Source organism: Tupaia chinensis, unplaced genomic scaffold, assembly GCF_000334495.1.
Source record: "Tupaia chinensis unplaced genomic scaffold, TupChi_1.0 Scaffold000257_1, whole genome shotgun sequence".
Taxonomy (NCBI): Eukaryota; Metazoa; Chordata; class Mammalia; order Scandentia; family Tupaiidae; genus Tupaia; species Tupaia belangeri.
Genome location: NW_006159737.1, coordinates 4479450 through 4497719, shown reverse-complemented (window position 1 = coordinate 4497719; position 18270 = coordinate 4479450). Strand labels below are relative to the sequence as shown.

The window sequence follows — 18270 nt, the reverse complement described above, 5'->3', positions numbered from 1 at the left end:
TTTTTAACAATTTATTTTCAAACAGCTTTAGACTTACAGAAAAGTCGCAAAATTGAAACAAAGATTTCCCATGTACTCTTCACTGAGCTTATTCTAATTAACTTCTTATATAACCATGGTACATTTTCCTGAATGAAGAAATAAACATTGATGCAATTACTAAACTAAATTGTAAACATTATTTGGGTTTCATAATTTTTTAAAAAAATGGATGGCCATGTTCTGTTCCAAGATCTAATCTAGTGCCCACCATTACATTTAGTTTTTATGTCTCTTCAGTCTCCAATCTCTGAGAGTTTCTCTTTTTCCTTCATGACCACGGCATTGGGGTATCGGTCAGTGATTTTATTAAATTTATTTCAATATGGATTTCTCATGAAGTCATAGATTTTTGGGAAGAGTCCCCCTGAAGTGATATGACCTTCTTGAGATGAAATATCAGTGACTACAGGATGTTCATGTATCTTATTATTACTGACGTTAACTTTTCTTACTGGCCAAACTGGTGTTTGCTTTTTGACACTGTGGAATCACTGTTTTTCTTCTTGTAATTAATGAATGTCTTGTGAGGCATACTTTGAAGCTATGTGACTATCCTGCTTTCTCCTTGAACTTTTGTCTACTAATTCTAATATTCGAGGTCTTGCCTGGATCTTGCCCACAACAATTATTATTCTGGTATACTACTGTTCTGATGGTGATTTTCTTTTCTGTTTTTTTTCTTTTCTTTTCTTTTCTTTTCTTTTCTTTTCTTTTCTTTTCTTTTCTCTTCTTTCTTTTATTTTTTAGAGCTATTTTTGCTATAGGGAGTGTGCACTCACCAGAGAGACCGAGAGACAGAAAGCAATAAATAATCCGCAGGAGGGATGGCCACATTGCAATCCCTTTTTCTCTACTCTTCTTTCGGAATGTTGGGCACGCATGCACACATGCCCAGCATGTGGAACTTGAACCATGGTTGATTATGTGAACATCCAGCAATGTAACCATTATGCCATCTGCTGGTTCCCTAATGGTGATTTTCTGTTTTTCTCATTCCTCCTACCATTATTATCTGTAATTCTTTAGAGTTAATTGCAATTCTATAAGAAAAGTAGTCTTTTCTCCTACATTTATGTATTTGTTCAATACTTTATGTATTTCAGTCTGAACTAATAGATATCTATTGATGCTATGAGTATTAATCATCATTCAGTGGCATCATTATTCTTTTTGCTCAAATTGTTCCAACTTTAGCCACTGAAAACTCTTTCATATTGACCTCTGTGCTTTTCATATACATGTCCTTCCTTTCTTGTGCACTTTCTTACGTTCAAGTACCACTAGATGCTCCAAACTCATCTTGTATGTTCCCTGTCCCAGCCTGTACTCACACACTTCTCCAGGAATCATCATTCTTTTATTGGGTTGTCAGAAAAGTCATGATACCATTTTTGCATAGAAAAATATACCAAAATATGTCATGACTTTCCCAATGACCTAATAATTGGAGAAAGATATTTAGAACCAAGATCTAAGCACTAGGTGTTGTCATTGCTGCTCAGGTATCAGTCTATTTGTGTAGACAGGGTTGGGAAATGTATGCATGTCACCTAGTGCAAGTGTACACATGCGTCTGTATTTATGTCTGTATCTATGTGTATGTTTGTATATTGAAAGGATGATCCATACTATATCTCTAACTGAAATCAGCACCACAAGGCTGACTGTAGCCTTTCTCTCTTTCTTTTTCCTTTTTAGCTTTGCTATAGGCATGTGCATTCACCAGAGAGAAAGTAAGAAATCATTGTCAAAGGGGGATGGCTATGCCACCATCCCTTCTCCTTCATTCTTTTTTTTGGAAGAGGTTTTTGCTAGAGGGTGTGTGCGCTCACCATAGAGACAGAGAGAGGAGACAGAAAGCAAAAAATACTCCCTCAGGTGGGATGGCAACACCAAAATCCCTTCCCCTCCATTCTCCTCTCAGGATCTTGAGCATGCACACACCCAGCGTGAGTTTAAGCCACCAGGTGCGGGACTTGAACCACGGTCAACTACATGGGAGTCCAAGCGACATAGCCATTACGCTAACTGCTGGTCCCCCTTCTCCTTCATTCTTATCTGGGGATTTGGGGTATGCACACACATACACTGGTGCATCTTTCAAACCTCCAGGTCAGCCTTGAACCGCATAGTCGGCCATGTGGGATCTAGCCACAGTAACCATTCTGCCAAGGGCTGGCTTACCCTCTTATTCTTATTCATAACTTTTTCAGACAGTGAGAAAACTGAATCTCGTATTTAGGCTTTGTTTCCTTATTTTGTCAACCTTAGTCTACACATACTTCAGCTTCAGAATCGTTAGCCCTTACCCTTGTGAGAAACAAATTTGCCAAGAAAAGTAAAATCTAGGTATGGTCTTTGGTCTTACACTAGCCACACAAAATATTGTTTTCTGAAGTATATTAGAGTCATTTACTTCTTTTCTCCCTCCACTGTGACTGTTTAGTTGGGATAATTTGCTACAATTTATATTATTTGGGATCCCACTCCCTCAACCCTCACCACAAATCTGAGGGTTTTTTTTTTTTTTTTTTTTTTTGCCTATAGTAAAATCATTCTTTGTGGTTTAGTTCTGTAGAAATTGTCAAATGCATGGTCACGTATACATTTTTCTCAGTCGTGATCCAGAATAGTTTTATCATCCCCAAAATGTGCCTGTGCTGCTTCTTTGAAGTTATGCCCTTCTGTGATTCCCCTACTTTTGGCTACCATGGAATTATTTTCTATCCCTACAGGTTCATCTTTTCCAGAATCTCATAGAGGTGGAATCATATAATTTGCAGCCTTTAGGGTCTGACTTCCTTGGCTTTAGCTAACACATTTACGATCCATTCATGTTGTATGAGCCAGGAGTTCATTCTTTTTTATTGCTGAATAATATTCTATTAATATTTTATGGGTATGCCACAGTTGACTTTTTTTTTTTTTAAGAGAGATTCTGCTATAGGGCGCTTGTGCTTTCCAGAGAGACAAGGAGAGACAGAGAGACAGAAAGCCGGAAATCACCCCTCAGGGGGCATGGCCACGCTACAGTCCCTTCTTCTCCATTCTCCTCTCTGGATTTTGGGTATGCACACACACATTTATACACACACACACCCCTAGCATAAATTTAAGCAGCAGGTCCAGGACTCAAACTGTGGTCGACTACATGGGAGTTCAGCAATGTAACCATTACACCATCTACTGGTCCCAAGTCCTGCAGATTTTTTTATTCATTCACTGGCTGAAGAATATCTGAATTGGTTCTAGTTGATGGAACTGATGAATAACGCTGTCATAAGTATCTGCATATGAGTTTCTGTGTGAATGTACATTTTTTTGCTGTTGTTGCAAGGGAGCTTAGTAAAGATAAGTTAAACTTTCAGAAGTTTTATAAACCTTCTAAAACTTTAAACTTCAGCAAAATAATTTTTTATAATATTTCAGAAACTGCCAAACTTTTCTATAAATGTGATGTGTCTGAGTTCCCTTTATTTGAAAAACAGGAGAAGTCACACACAAGAAGCATCTCACCTGTAGGGTAACTTTTACACTAAGTTTGCGGCAGTACCACTTATCAAAATGGAGAGACCACAGGAGACCCGAAAGGCTTTCCTTGCACAATAGCTCCGTAACTTTATATTGTTACTTTATCAACTCACTCATTTACTCATTTATGCATACACTTATTGATTCATGTATGCTCTTATTCTTTCTCTCACTATTTATTAACCATTCACACCAGTCTCAGATTTAAGTATGGAGAACACAACCATTAATGATATAAACACAAATCCTGCTTTTATGCAGCTTGGAGGTTTATGGAGAGATAGGAGGAGAAAAAGATCACCACATAAAAATATAACAAATTAAATGGTAAAAGTTCTAAGGAGAAAAATAAAGCAAGAAGAGAAAATACTGGAGAGTCGAGGTTTAGAGGAAATAAATGGGGAAGGTTCCACCATGAAAGTGATATTTGAGCGAGGCCTGGAAGACCGGGAGTTTCAATGCCATTGTCTGGGTAAAGCTACACAGTCACAGAGCAAGAATGCAATGGGAGTGTATTAAAAGAGGTATACTCGTTTGTGTGAGGAAAACATGGAGTACTTTCTGACTGAAACAGAGTGAGGTAGTAGGAACTGACGGCAAAGATGTCTCTGGAATCGGGGTGCTGGTGAGGAGGGCCATGGAGACCCTTATAAGGACTCTGATTTTCCTCTTGGAAAGGTGGGGAGTTGCTGGAAGATTTGGAGCAGAGAGGTGACTAAAGAGTCCATTTGTATTTTTAGGACCTTTCTAGGTGCTGTGTTGAAATAAGCTACCTATACTGATCAAAGTCCAAAGTAGCCATTGCAATAACGTAGACAGGAGAGGAAGTTGACTTGGACTAGCTGAGGGTGGTAAGATACAGCTACCACTGAATATATGTTGAAGATAGAAATGACAAATATTAATAGCAACACTAACACATTTTGCTATGGACCAGGAACCCTTCTGAGCACTTACATATTTACTTAGGGCCATTCTCTAAAGAGGAGAAGACTGAAGCACAGAGATGATAAGACACTTGTCTGAGGCCTCATAACAAATAAATGAAGCAACCAGGATCAGGCTCAAAGTCTTCCTTCAAGTTTCTGTCTTCTTTTTTATTAAGAATTATTTATTTAATTTTATTATTATTGTTATTTTAATTTGCTAGAGGGCACATGTGTTCAACAGAGAGAGACAGAAAAAGAGAGTAAGAAAGCAAACTGCCAGGTCTGGGACTCAAACTGGGGTCAGCCATGAGGGAGTCCAGTACCTGAAGCATCATGCCAGCAGCCGGCTCCAAATTTCAAATTTCTTAATCATGTCCCTAGAACTTTTTGAAATACATATTTGGGCTCTGTACTTAGACTAACCTAACAAATAGTCTTAAAAAATATACAAATTTTATTGCAGTACTTCCAGGAATGGCGCATCCCCTTTGGGGGAATAAAAAAAATACACAAATTTGAAATGATATATGTAGATAACTATCACTTTGGAACATGAGTAATTTGAAGCCTTATGAACTATGACTTATGTAAACAACATAAATATTCAAAATCGAAGTTGGTTCAAATCCATTGGGAACATTGTGGGATTATCATTGACTTTAGAATGAACACAGGCACCTGCTCGAATTACTGATCAGGATTACTGATCATAGCTGAGCTTTGTATAGTAGTTTCTGTGCTTAATGGAAATGCTCATATGTTCTGTTACAGAAAACAGATGGCCAGGAGTCTTTCTAATAGGAGGATAGTAACATGAAATTGAAACCATACTTGGGACTGGCCCTGTAGTACAGTTGAACTGGAGCCCTCGTTGCTGACTTCAGTTCAAATCCTAGCCCAGGAGCAAAGGCATGTGTGCCCCAAATTCTGACAGAATAGAGAAGCAGAGGAGAAAGCATGCAGTGTGACCATTCCCCACTGTATGAGTGTTTTGGCGTGCTCTTTCTCCCTCTCTAGCGAATGCATGTGCCTCCTGGCAGTTAAAAGAATACATAGTGGCCCATGTGATGCTAAAAGTGAAGTTAAATTGAGAACTAAATTGAGTCACTGGGGCTGTATCTCACCTCAGATAGATAGGGGCTAGTGTTTCACAAGCAGAGGGATTCATTTCTAGCTCTAAATGTTTCTAGGATTAGCAGTCCCTAAAACCAGGATGCTGTTTCTAGTACTTGGAGCCCCGAGAACTGCTATAATGGCTCTTAGCTGAAAGCATGCCAGGATATTTTCAGGTGAATCTGATGGACTGATCATTGTGCATGAGAGGCACGGGGGCAGCTGGAGTGGGGGACACTCTTTTCCTTGTGTAGCTTGGCCTCCTCATTCCTTGTCATTCATTCTTTTCCTTGTGGATGATCCTGAATGGCTTTGGGAGAAAGTCTGATATTTGATAAAACAAAAGGCATTAATGTCTCTACAAATATTAGGGAGTACTTCCTTAAGAAGTGTAATACGTGTCACTCTCAATGCTCACGAGAGTGAACACAAAATTTTGTTTTCTTCAAGTGCTTATATTTTATAAAGAGTTCAAATTTAAATGTCTACTCTCCTTAAGGAGTTAATGCTATCACAGAAGTTTAAGTTTTTTGAAAAAATGTATGACACTCTTAAAATATTTATAACTAGTAGTACTATATGTTTGTCCTTATTAATTGGAGTATGTCTCTGAAGAAGAATTCATTTGGAGCCAGCCCCATATACAGCAGTTAAATGATATACATAGGGAGCTGAGTCCCATATGATTAACCAGGGTTCAAATCCCAGTCCTGATTGCATGAAAAACATGGACGCCTGGGTGTGCATGCCTAAAATCTTGATGAGATGAAGAACTAGAAGAAAAAGAAACGCCTCCTTGAGGTATTTCTCTCTCTCTCTGTCCCTGGCAAGTGCATGTGCCCTCTGGCCACTAAAAAAATAAATAAATAAAAAGGAGAAGGTGTTTTTGTTTTGTTTTATTTACTTTTACTTCTGACAATATGCAGCAACAACAGATTAGATGTAGATTATCACAGATTAAGATTGAAGAAGGTATGTTAGGATTGAAATCTTTTTATTTATTTATTTGGAGAATTTTGTTTTGTTTTGTTTTGTTTTGTTTTGCTATAGGGCATGTGCACTTGCCAGAAAGACAAGAGACAGACAGAGAGACAGAAAGCGAGAAATCACCCCCCAGGGAGGATGGCCATCCCGCAATCCCTTCTCCTCCATTCTCTTCTTGGGATCTTGGGCACACATGCACACGTGCCCAGCATGAGTTTAAGTCACCGGGTCCGAGACTCAAACCACGTTCAACTACATGGGAGTCAAGCGACAGCCATTATGCAAACTGCTGGTCCCAGGATTGAGATCTTTTTAAATGCACATTCCCTTTCTCCCAATTTGATAGCTTAGACATACCTCAGATTTTGAACATCATTATCATTATATGTGTACATTCTAATCTTCTCAAAGATATAAAAGTTTTTGTGCCAAATTAAAAAAGTTGTCTATATATATAAATACACACTCATATACATATGTGTACATAAAGCATTCAAGTCGAATAAGAAATTGGTATATACATATTAAAAGGGATTATTTGGATGACCCTGATATGTCATGTAGATTCACCAAGTGTAATAGATATTTTATTGGGGGGGGGTGTTGATAATGGGAGAGTCTTGGCAGGTGTGAGAGCAGGGACCATATGAAAAATCTGTGTACCTTTGACCTTGTTGTGAATTTACAACTACTCTAAACAACAAAGTCTATTAAAAAATAATTACTACAGTGTTAAGCTGGAGAAACTCATCATACACAAAAAAGTCAGCTAATCCAAATTAAAGCTCCTTTGATAATGTACCACTTGATAACGATGCAAGTCTTATATATTTCATGATGAAAATAAAAAGCACTAGGGTGTAGGAGAACATTATGTTTAATAATTAAAAAGTTAAAATCTGTGTAATATTGTTGATTTACTCCAGCTGTATGCCCCATGACCCTTGAATATTTTTAATTCTCTTTGTTGAATTCCTCAGTTTAACTACTTAATTTGGTGCTCCATTACAGAGTAAAATAGAGTCAATACTTCCGGTATCATATCACCATGGTTATGTCACCCATAACTCTGGAATTCTAAGGGCACACTCTGGAGGAATAAGTCAGGAAGAGGGTACTGGGAGGGAGAGTGGGATAACTAGAAGGTAGAAGCATAGGGCAGTTGCTTTCTTTGTCTTCACTCTGAACTTTGAAGCAAGTTTTTTATTGATCCTGAGTCAGATTATCATTTTGACCTAATGTCTTTCATGAAAATCCATTTCTTTGATAGGACACAACAACCTATCCTCTGCCTGAAATGTGTGTAAGCTGTACTCTTCTTCTGGACCATTGATTCAGTGACGATTGTCCATTTTACCAGGACCCTTCTACTGCTTTTGCTTCACATAGGATGGGCTAGCAGGACCGTGGATGCTCCAGGCATTCACAATGGTAGACTGCTGGCTCTGGGTCCTTTAAGAGAAGGTTAGAAATGGACCTGAGTTAGTGTATGGCCTTTGAAGTTCTTCAGCTAATGCTGAATGCTTTCTGAATGCTTCTGTTGTTAAAAAATTCTATTAAGTCACTAGCACCTGAGTGATTTTGCCTTATGTGGGAAAAATTATTCAATTATACTGACTTTTGAGGCTCTCACAATCTAATTTTAAAAGGTTCCTTGCGTGTTAAATTGAAAAAAATAATTCTATTATGATTTCTCCATACTTTTGTCGTGCTCTGTCCCTTTCCTACAGCTTTTTTAGGAATTCTGGATTGAAGAGTTTAGGCTTTCTAAAAGTTCTTCATTTTAGTCTGTTCAAGTTATTATTTTAAAAGTAGCTAACACTGGGTAATTTATAAACAATAGAAATCTACATTTCACAGTTCTGGAGGCTATAAAGTCCAAGATTAAGGTGCTGACATTTTTGGAGTCAGGCGAAGGCTCACTGTGATCTCAAGATGGCACCTTGTTGACTCGTCCTCATGAGATGGAAGGTGGAAAGGCAAAAAGGCCAGGCAGCTCTCTGAGTCCTCTTTTATAAGGGAATTCCTTGATCTCATTCTTTTTTTTTTTTTTTTTTAAGAGAGATTTTTGCTATAGGGCACATAGGCTAGAGAGACAGAGAGACAGAAAGTGAGAAATCACCCCCTGGCGGGGAATGGCCGTGCCACAGTCCTTTCTCCTCCACACCCTTCTCAGGATTGTGGGCATGCATGTACATACACTCAGCATGAGTTTCAAGCTGCCAGGTCTGGGACTTGAACCACAGTCACCCAGTTGGGAATACAGCAGCATAGCCATTATGCCATCTGCCAGTCCCCATTAATTCCATCCTTAAAGGCTCTCCTAACGCTCCCACCTCTTAGTACTATCACATTGGTGATTAAGTTTCAACATTTGAATTTAGAGGGACACTTTAGACACCTTTTCTACATTTAATACCTGAACTTTGTCACTTTCGAATTTGATAAAAGTAGACATGCTAAGATCAGAAGTATACTATAATTACAGTGCTTTCTGGATTCCCAGTGCAAGAAAATGTAGTGATTTAGATTTCGGTATCTTTGTAGGTTTCCACAATGGGTATTAAGGGTTGTTACTAGACTGGATCACAAGAATAGATTCTGCTGAAGCCTGGGCTTCATTCATATAGGACCCAGACTAAAATTTGACCTTCTTCTAGCTATTAATGGGGAAAACTGGGCCAAATATATGAAACAGTGATCTAATTGTAAGAGTTTGAGATTTAATATGAACCGCTTCAAAGAACTGTAAATGAATACTTTTTTAACAGCAGCAATTTATTGAATTAATCAAATCTTAGACTTGAAGTAGGATTTAGTGATCAAAATGCTCTAAATGCTTTATTTTACAAATGAAGAAATTGAATAAAAGAAGCAAACTGGTGTGTTCAAGGTGCTGACTTTGTAAAGTGCCAGAAGTGGAATGGCAACCCCTATGTGCTATTGCTTCTCCTTCCTCCAGCTGCTGCTATAGTCTTTTCATCTGTCATGCCAACAGACACAGTAGAGAAAATGACATTACTTTGGTTGACTTGAGTGAATTAATTTGAAAGTAATCAATAATGTTGCAAAAATAATCTGATTTCCAAGCTAATTCATACTGATCTTTTTCTGTTGGTTTTAACAAGGCTTTATCATATTCGACATTGGTTTTGAAATTAGCCAGCAGATGGTGTGGTGGTTAAGGCAGCTGGATTCCCTCAAGGCAGACTATGGTTCAAGTCCTGGACCTCATGGCTTGAAAATAACATTGGGTATGTGTGCATGCATGCCCAAGATCCCTAGAGGAGTCTGGAAGAAAAAGGATTTCTGAGTGGCCATCTTCCTTGGGGGGTGATTTCTCACTTTCTCTCTCTCTGTATCTGTCTTCTCCAGTGTGTGCACACATCCTATGGCAAGAAACAAACAAACAAACAAACAAAATACAAAAAAGAAAAAAGATATTTAGCTTATGAGATCTAGTTCATCAGTCTGTACATTTACAAGAGGAGTGGAAGAAAACTAAACTTGCTTATATTTTTTCCCTTCTTTTTAAACTAAAATGAATGTTTGAATTCATGACAATATTTATAAAGCTTTCTAAGAACAATTTCTTTTTTGTCAAAATACAGTTTTGGGGAGTAGTAATGGTGTAATGGTTACATCATTGGATTCCCACATTGTTGACTACAGAATGAGTCCCAGATCAGGCGGCTTAAAACTCATGCTGGGCATGTGTGCATACTTGCCCAAGATCCAGAGAGGAAAGTGGAGAAAAAGGGATTGTGGTGTGGTCATTTCCCTTGGAGGGTGGTTTTTCGCTTTAAGTCTCTATCTCCCTCTGTCTCTCATTTGAGCACACATGCCCCATAGCAAAAAATCTCTCCCTCAAAAAATATAAAATTGTGTATGACCGGGTTTTGTATTTGGAACCAACAATGCACTTCAATAAAAACTGAAGACTATACATAAAGTTTTGGAACAAGGCTAACATTGAATCACTAAATAGCTATGTGTTGAAAAATCACTGAACTTTAGAGTTTAGTTGACTTTGAGGTATACATTTGCCATAAGTATTTCTTTTCATATGTAGCAAAATCATGACTTTGAAATATAATGATTTTAAAAAGTATTCCCAAATATTTTGAGGATTTCTAAGGATAAGATTTTATTTTATGTTATCAAAATAAGTCTCTTTATTATTCTGAGTTTCAATGTTGACTTGCAGAAATTTGAGGGAGGGAGTGGATGGTGTAGACAGTGCTGTTTATCTCTATTCTCTGGGCTTCTCATGTCTCTCTTGCTCTATTTTTTTTTTTTTCATTTTAATTGTCAGAGGATGCTTGTGCTTGCCAGAGGAAATCAGAGAGAAAGAGAAGGGAGATAGCAACTCCTGGGGCGTGGTGGTGCTGCAATCCTTCTCGTACATCTCCGTTGCTTCATCCTTTTGGGATTTGGGCATGCACACACATGTGCCTGGTGTTTTTCAAAGCTCTGGGGCCAGGATTTGAACTGTAGTCAGCCATACGGGATTCAGCTCTCTTAACCAGTAGGCTATGGGCCAGCACTGTTTTATCTTTTATGAATGCCTAGCTCACTAGAACCTTTTTCATTCTTTTCAGGTAAATGTATTACCAGAAATACAGCATCAGCTTTGCAGAAGAGAAGGATTATGTCAAATAATTAGAAGATTTCCAGGTAAACTTTAGTTTGCTTCCTTATGCATAAACATGTGAGAAACATAAGCTTCCTTAAGCAGACACAGCTGACAAGTTCTCAGATCAGCATCTCAGATTCTTAGTCTATTAGTTCCACTCACACAAATCTACCATAGTCCACGAGGTTTTGCCGCTGGGAAGACTTGAATGATAAGGAGTACAAGAGTAACACTGATATGCATTGTTTTAGTTTTGCCTTCTGGTTTGCTAGATAAAGTTTCTGTTTTCTATTTATCTTGAAAACAATTGCTGTTTTGTTTATTTATTTATTTATTATTATTTTATTTTTAGTCACACTATGTCATTATAGCATACAAAATGAGTTTTCCCAGCATGAATGCACTGTATATTAGTCCAGTCAAATAACATCTTCAGATGATAATGTGTATTCCTGCTTTATTTTAAAAGCAATGATTGGGGCCAGCAGATGGCGTGGTGGTTAAAGACGCTAGATTCCCACATGGCCAACCGTGGCTCAATTTCTGTACCTAATGGCTTGCTTTCTCACTTTCCCTTTCTCTCTGTCTCTGTCTGGTCAAATTAAAAAACAATAATAACTAACATAATTAAGTAAATAAATCATTCTTTAAAAAATAGCAATTATCATAGTATGGGTCATTGGAAAAGTCATGATGTATTTTCTAATCTTTTTCTATGCAAAAATGCATCATGACCTTTATGACAACCCAGTAGTTAATTGTTATACAAAACTTGGGCATGGCGGCACCCACCCTATGACAAATTTTAAGGTTATATATATACATATATATACATACATATATATATATGTATATATATATATATACATATATATAATATTATACATTATACATTTGTAATATATGTAATATATGTAACATACACACATAATATGCATGGTTAACTTATTAGGATTCTAAAAATTGTATTTCTCCTTTCTAGGATCCTCTTAATTTGTTTATGTGTTTAAAACACTGAATAAATAAATTCTGTGTGTCAACTATATTAAGAACTTGAGACAAAATTACCATGTTCAGTTTTCCCTTTAGTTCCCAAAGTAGAAAAAAAATCAGAAGGTATATAAGCTTTCATAGAAGAAATAAGCCCTTACAGATAAAATTATAGTCTACATTAAAACCCATCAGTGAAAGGGTTTCTCAGATTTCTTGTTTAAAACTCATTTGGTTTTTAATAGTTCATTCCTCTCGAAGGTGTTTCACTACATAATTAAAATTTAGATCTGCATATTTTTAATTGTTTTTTTAGTCATTTGTGTCACAGTGAAATAAGAAAACTGATGATATTTCATAGCTCAACAGGATATGTACTTTCCTACCAAAGACCAACCACATTGGCATGTCACACTGTAGAGACTACAGTCTTCCAATGTCATTTACCAAGAGTTTAAATTTTAAAAATGAATCAGCAGTTCAGCTGTTAATTTGAGATACATGGGCCTCATCTGGTCAGCCGCAAAATGAATTGCATCTCTGGAAATCACAGGGTTGACTGTGAGTTTGGATTCCTAGGTCAGTTGAAAGCATGCCTGGCACATAAGGCATGCCCAAGTTTCTAATAATTTGAATGGCCTGGGAAGGGGGACATAGCATGACCAGACCCTGTTGAAGGTGCTTCTCTCACACACACATTTTAAAATGGGGGGAGGGAGGATGTATATATATATATATTTTTTTTTTCTTTTTTTAATTCACCCAAGGGTGCATGAGGTCACCAGAGACAGAGAAAAAGCACCTTCCATGGGGAATGCTAATACCATGGTCCCTTCTCTATTTCACCCCTTTTTTGGGGATTTTGGGTATGCATGCATACTCAGTGCATTTTTCAAGTCGCTGGGTCTGGGACTTGAATTGTGCAGTTGGCCTTATGGGATCCAGCCACCTTAATCACTATGCCACTGGTTGGCCCAGGAAAAAATTCTTAATAAAAAAGATACATGTCTAATTTAAATGTCTGTGTATATTTTGTTCTATACTTATTATGACAACTGTAGCCAATTCCATAATCTGGTGTTTTGTTTTGTTTGTTTGTTGTAAACTCTAGTTAGCTTTTTCTATTTTATAAAAAAAGTAATTTTTTGTGAGAAGCAAGTAAAATTAGTATTTCCAATAGCAATATTAATGCAAATCCAGAAATTCTTAAGTTAAGAATTAACAGTTAAGCCAATCTGAAAAGCGTGTGTGTGTGTGTGTGTGTGTGTGTGTGTGTATGTATATATTTATATGTAAGGGCATGTATACTTGCTGGAGAAAGACAAAGAAAGAGGGAAAGTGAGAAATCACCCCCCAAGGGGGATGGCCACACAGAAATACTGAAATCTCTTTTCCATTCTCCTGGGATTTTGGGCACATAGCACACAAGTCTGGCATTATTTTTAAGCTGCCGGGTTTGGGACTTGAACCACAATCTGCCATGTAGGAGTCAAGAACTTAAACCACCATGCCACCTGCTGGCCTCAAAGTCTGCTTGCATTTTGAACAGAGTCTATATATTTAAATGGGGGGTTTTCATTGCTACTTATATTCCAGAATTGTTCATTTAGAAACATTAAGTTACTTTAGCATTATAGTTAGTAGAATGGAATCCCAGGAGTAAAATCTATTTGTGGTCAGAAATGACTTATTCATTCTATCAAACTTGCCAAACAAACGCTATTCTTATTTATTTATTTATTTATTAAGACAGATTTTTGCTGTAGGGTACATGTGCTCACCAGACAGACTGAAAGTGAGAAATCACTCCCTGCAGTGGGAATGATCACTCCATAATCCCTTCTCCTCCATTCTCCTCTCGGGATTTTGGGCACACACACACATGAGGCTGGTGTGAGTTTTAAGCCGCCAGGTCCAGGATTCGAACCTCTGTCGACTACATGGGAGTCCAGTGATGTAACCCTTATGCCATCTGTTGGTTCCAACAATTCCTATATAAGTTTATATTGCTTCCATTGAATTAAAAAGTATTTGTCTTCTTTCACTTTAAACAATTTCTATTCTCAAAAACATCTGTAAGTTCTAGACATAGATTAGTCCTTCCCCCACTCTGGCTAGGGTGTTAATTTTCTTTTTATCTCTGTGACTAACATGATAGTTTCACAGAATATACAGACTTTTAAATGGAATTATTTCCCCTATCATGTTTTCTTTCTCTAGCTGAATGTAATTTTCTTAGATGTGTAGTTTTAAAGGAATTTGCCTGCAGCATTACTTTCTGACCCAAACGTTATAAACAGTAGCTTTAGTTGTAGGTGATTAGTATGGATATATAGTATATAATATAAACTTGATATTCACAAAACTAGATATATTTTGTTTGTTATGAATGCTGAATATGTAATAGTGAATGCAGATTAGGTAGCAGCATGTCAGTGCTTTAAAACTATGATATTATTAAACAGGCAAAATAGTAAAACTGAACATAATACTATATAATCTAGATATTTTATTCAAAGCCAGAATGGCCTGTGCCATTTCAAGCTGAGTTTATTTGATCATTGAAAATACACGAATTTTGAAACTGGAGATTTCAACCCTGTCCCCATTAGCTGTGTGAATGAAGTGTCAGGGACTTGAAGGGTTAAAAAATTTTTTTTATCTATAAAGTGGAGATATTAAGACTCATTTTATAGGTTTGATTTTAAAAATCTAGATTCACTATCTGGATTTTTGTGTGAGGGTGTATAATTTGATTTAAAGAATAAAGCTCAGTATATATTATATCTAACACTTGCTCAAAATATTCTAACGGGATTATCTAGATTTGGACGATCAAGCCACAGGCCTCACAATTTTTAATACTTTTTCTCTTTACATGACTAATTAGCAGAAAGATTTTATGTTTCTGTTAAAAAAACTGGGAAAGGTCAGAGATTTTACCCTACTTTTTAGCTCACAGAACCTACTACAGTTTGATGGGTACAGGCGGAAGATATGAGATACCTGGGTCAGAGACAAATGATATCTTTATTCATAGCAGTAGTAGTAGAAAATTATCAGCATTTGTAGCAGGTCATAGAACCCTGGTACACTTAGCCCTAGATAGTTGACAAATTTCAAGAGAGGAACCCCAAACTTAAGGAGTTTGACTTTTATAATGGGCAGTGAGCAGGCCTGCACTTTGCCCCAGAGGGAGAGATTATTTTTGTTAACCTAGAAAATGAAACAAAACAAACAAAAACACCCACATCTTCTCTTTGCTTTGTAATAAGACATCATCCTCATCTTTCAAGGCTATCCACTACAAAAAATATTTCTAAAAAGATCATTCCAATTAATGGTTATCGGTGCCTCGGTTGGCAAACATGTGAAGAAAGGTGAAAGATGCGTGGAGAAGTGTCTCTAATACCAGAGAATACCTGACACATTCTAGCCCTGAGGCTTCACCAGTGTGAAATTCTGAGCAAGATTTAAAACCTAGTTGTGCTGCAGTTTTCTTTCCTATAAAAATATTAGGTTTAGTAATGATCAGTAATACTGGGATTCTGTTATTCTACTGTGCCTTTTCCCTGTACAGATTTGTGGTCTCGGGCTTTATCTTCAGAAGCAGGGAGAGACAGGGATGCTGAGAAGGGAGGAATGATCACACTGGTAAATGCGGCTAAGACCCACACAAGTGAGCAAGGACAGAATTCAGCTAGACGCAGAGGAATGACTGGAAACAGCATGTGAGGCTAACACAGCCTGTTCCATTCCATAAGCCAAACAGAGTGTACCTGACATTCGACTTGTGACTCACATCGAAGGGCTCACATCCATGGAATGTTTACTGACCAGCGCAAAGATTTATTTTTATCTTCCCATTTAATGCTTTGCCTTTTGGAGGAAAAAAAAAAATGTTTCATAACACTGAGTTGACCCAGCCTTCTTGTTAATGTTTTTGTTACTTTTTATTGATTTTTCAGAGAAGTCATGACATATTTTTTCTATTATTTCTACACAAAAATATGTCATGCCTTTTCTGACAACCCAGTATTAAGTCGAATTTTTTTTTAATAAAAATTATTTCTTTCCCATATTTGAAACAGAAGTACAAAACAAAACACAAGAGAAATGTTTTCCTTGGGTTGTGAATTGTTTTGGTTCTTTTTTAGTGCAGCATCACCATCCAAGAAGCCCTGGTAAAGGACTATGCCAAATTTGGGCTGTAACCCATCCAAGAAGCCCTGGTAAAGGACTATGCCGAATTTGGGCTGTAAATCTTTCCTTCCAGTAGTTTTATCTTAGCTCAGAGCACTGGCTTTCATGTGCAGTTGGAAATATACCAAAAATTTGTCTTCTGACATAGTCTTTTGGATATTTTAGGATCTATAGCCTCATTTTAAAGTAACATAAGAATACATAAGAAAAAAGAACAATAACAGAATTTAATTGTTTGGCTGGCCCTATAGCACAGAGGTTAAGGGAGCTGGATCTCACTTGACTGACTGTGGTTTGAATCCCAGCCCCAGCAGATTGAGAAACATGCCAGGTGTATTTGTGTGTGTGCCTAAAATCCTGCTGTGAAGGAGGAATGGAGAAAAAAGCCTGTGGCATGACCGCCCCTCGTTGGCAGGTGCTTTCTCTCCCCATCCCTGGTGAGTGCACACACCCTGTGGCAAAGAAAAAAAAAAGAAGAAAGAAGGAAGAAAAGAAGAAAGAAAGGAGCAAAGAAAAAAAAAAAAGAAAAGACAAGACAAGAAAAGAAAAAGAAAGGTCCTTTTGTTGTACCTTCACAAGACTGTCTTAAAAAATTAGAGATGATAGGCCATCAGGTGATGCAGAGGTTAAGGCTGCTGGATTCCACATGGCCAACTTCACAGTTTGAGTCCCAGGCCAGGTGACTTAAAAATCACACCAGGCACATGTATGTACACGCCCAAAATCCCGGGAGAAGAATAAGGGAGGGGGTATCACGGAATGAAGGTGATTCCTCACCTTCCCTCTCTCTCTTTATATCTCTGTCTCTCTCTAGTGAGTGCTTATGCCCTGTAACAACAACAAAACAACGACAACAACAAAATTATAGATGACATTTACTACCAGTATAAACTTTATCTTTAATGTAATGTAATAGAAATTATTTTAATTATTTTTAAAATATTGACCCCTAATAGTTATTTTTCTCAGGAGGCACATGTGGATATTTGTCATATTCCAGGTCTAACATCCCAGGCAAACTTTCAGAAATGCCGAAGTTTGCTTATTCCCTGTGCTCTCAGATACTGACACCCTTTGCTTTCTGTGGGCTCCTTGGTGCTTCTATCATTTCCAAGGACTTTCACCTACTATTTCATAAACGCTTATATTCTTTATGCAGAACATTCTTTCCTCCAGTCAAATTCTCATCTCTTTAGTATGACCGACTTCAGTGAGGTGATAGCAGAAAGTAAGCTGATGGAACTAATTCAGACTAAATTACACCTTCACCCCAGTCATAAGCCTCTTATATATATTTGCATTTTTATAAAAGAGGCTTGCAAACCCAATGAATTTCCAATTGGTAGCATTTCTGGAAGTGCATTCGAATTCCCATTCAGTTCATCAGCAAGCACCTGTCCCCAAAGCTTGCTAAATTCATCCATATTTCTCCATCTCTACCATGACCAGCCTTGTCCAAGTCAATGTTCTCTCATATTCTTCCCACTTCCTTTCTTGCTTCTGAATAATCCAGTCCACTGTTCAGTCTATAGCCAGAGAGATCTTTGGTCCCACTATTTCCTAAAGAAATAGAAATAGCTCATTAGATCTGCTCATAGAAGTCCAGAGACTGAAATAACAGGGCCTAGATAACAGCTCTCTGGTGACCTGACTTGATCCAGAGATGGTATTTGTTGAGAACAGGAGTCACACAACGAAATGCTTACAGGAACATGGCATGTGACATAACCAACTCAGAAGCTTGAGAGGTCAGATATCTGGCCCCGTTCAGCATTTGGTCTGTCATCAAATGTATAGACTGTTTAACAAAACTCATCTGTTCTCCAAGAAAAGAAGGAAAAT

General features: G+C 37.5%; 1 protein-coding gene across 1 annotated transcript in view; it reads left to right on the top strand.

Annotated features, from left to right (window-relative positions):
- Positions 1-18270, top strand: part of CPED1 (cadherin like and PC-esterase domain containing 1) — a 341161-nt gene that overhangs the window by 80724 nt on the left and 242167 nt on the right. Inside the window, exon 5 of the mRNA XM_027772159.1 lies at positions 11201-11276. Coding sequence (XP_027627960.1) covers positions 11201-11276 — 76 coding nt within the window. The remainder of the gene's footprint in view (positions 1-11200; positions 11277-18270) is intronic.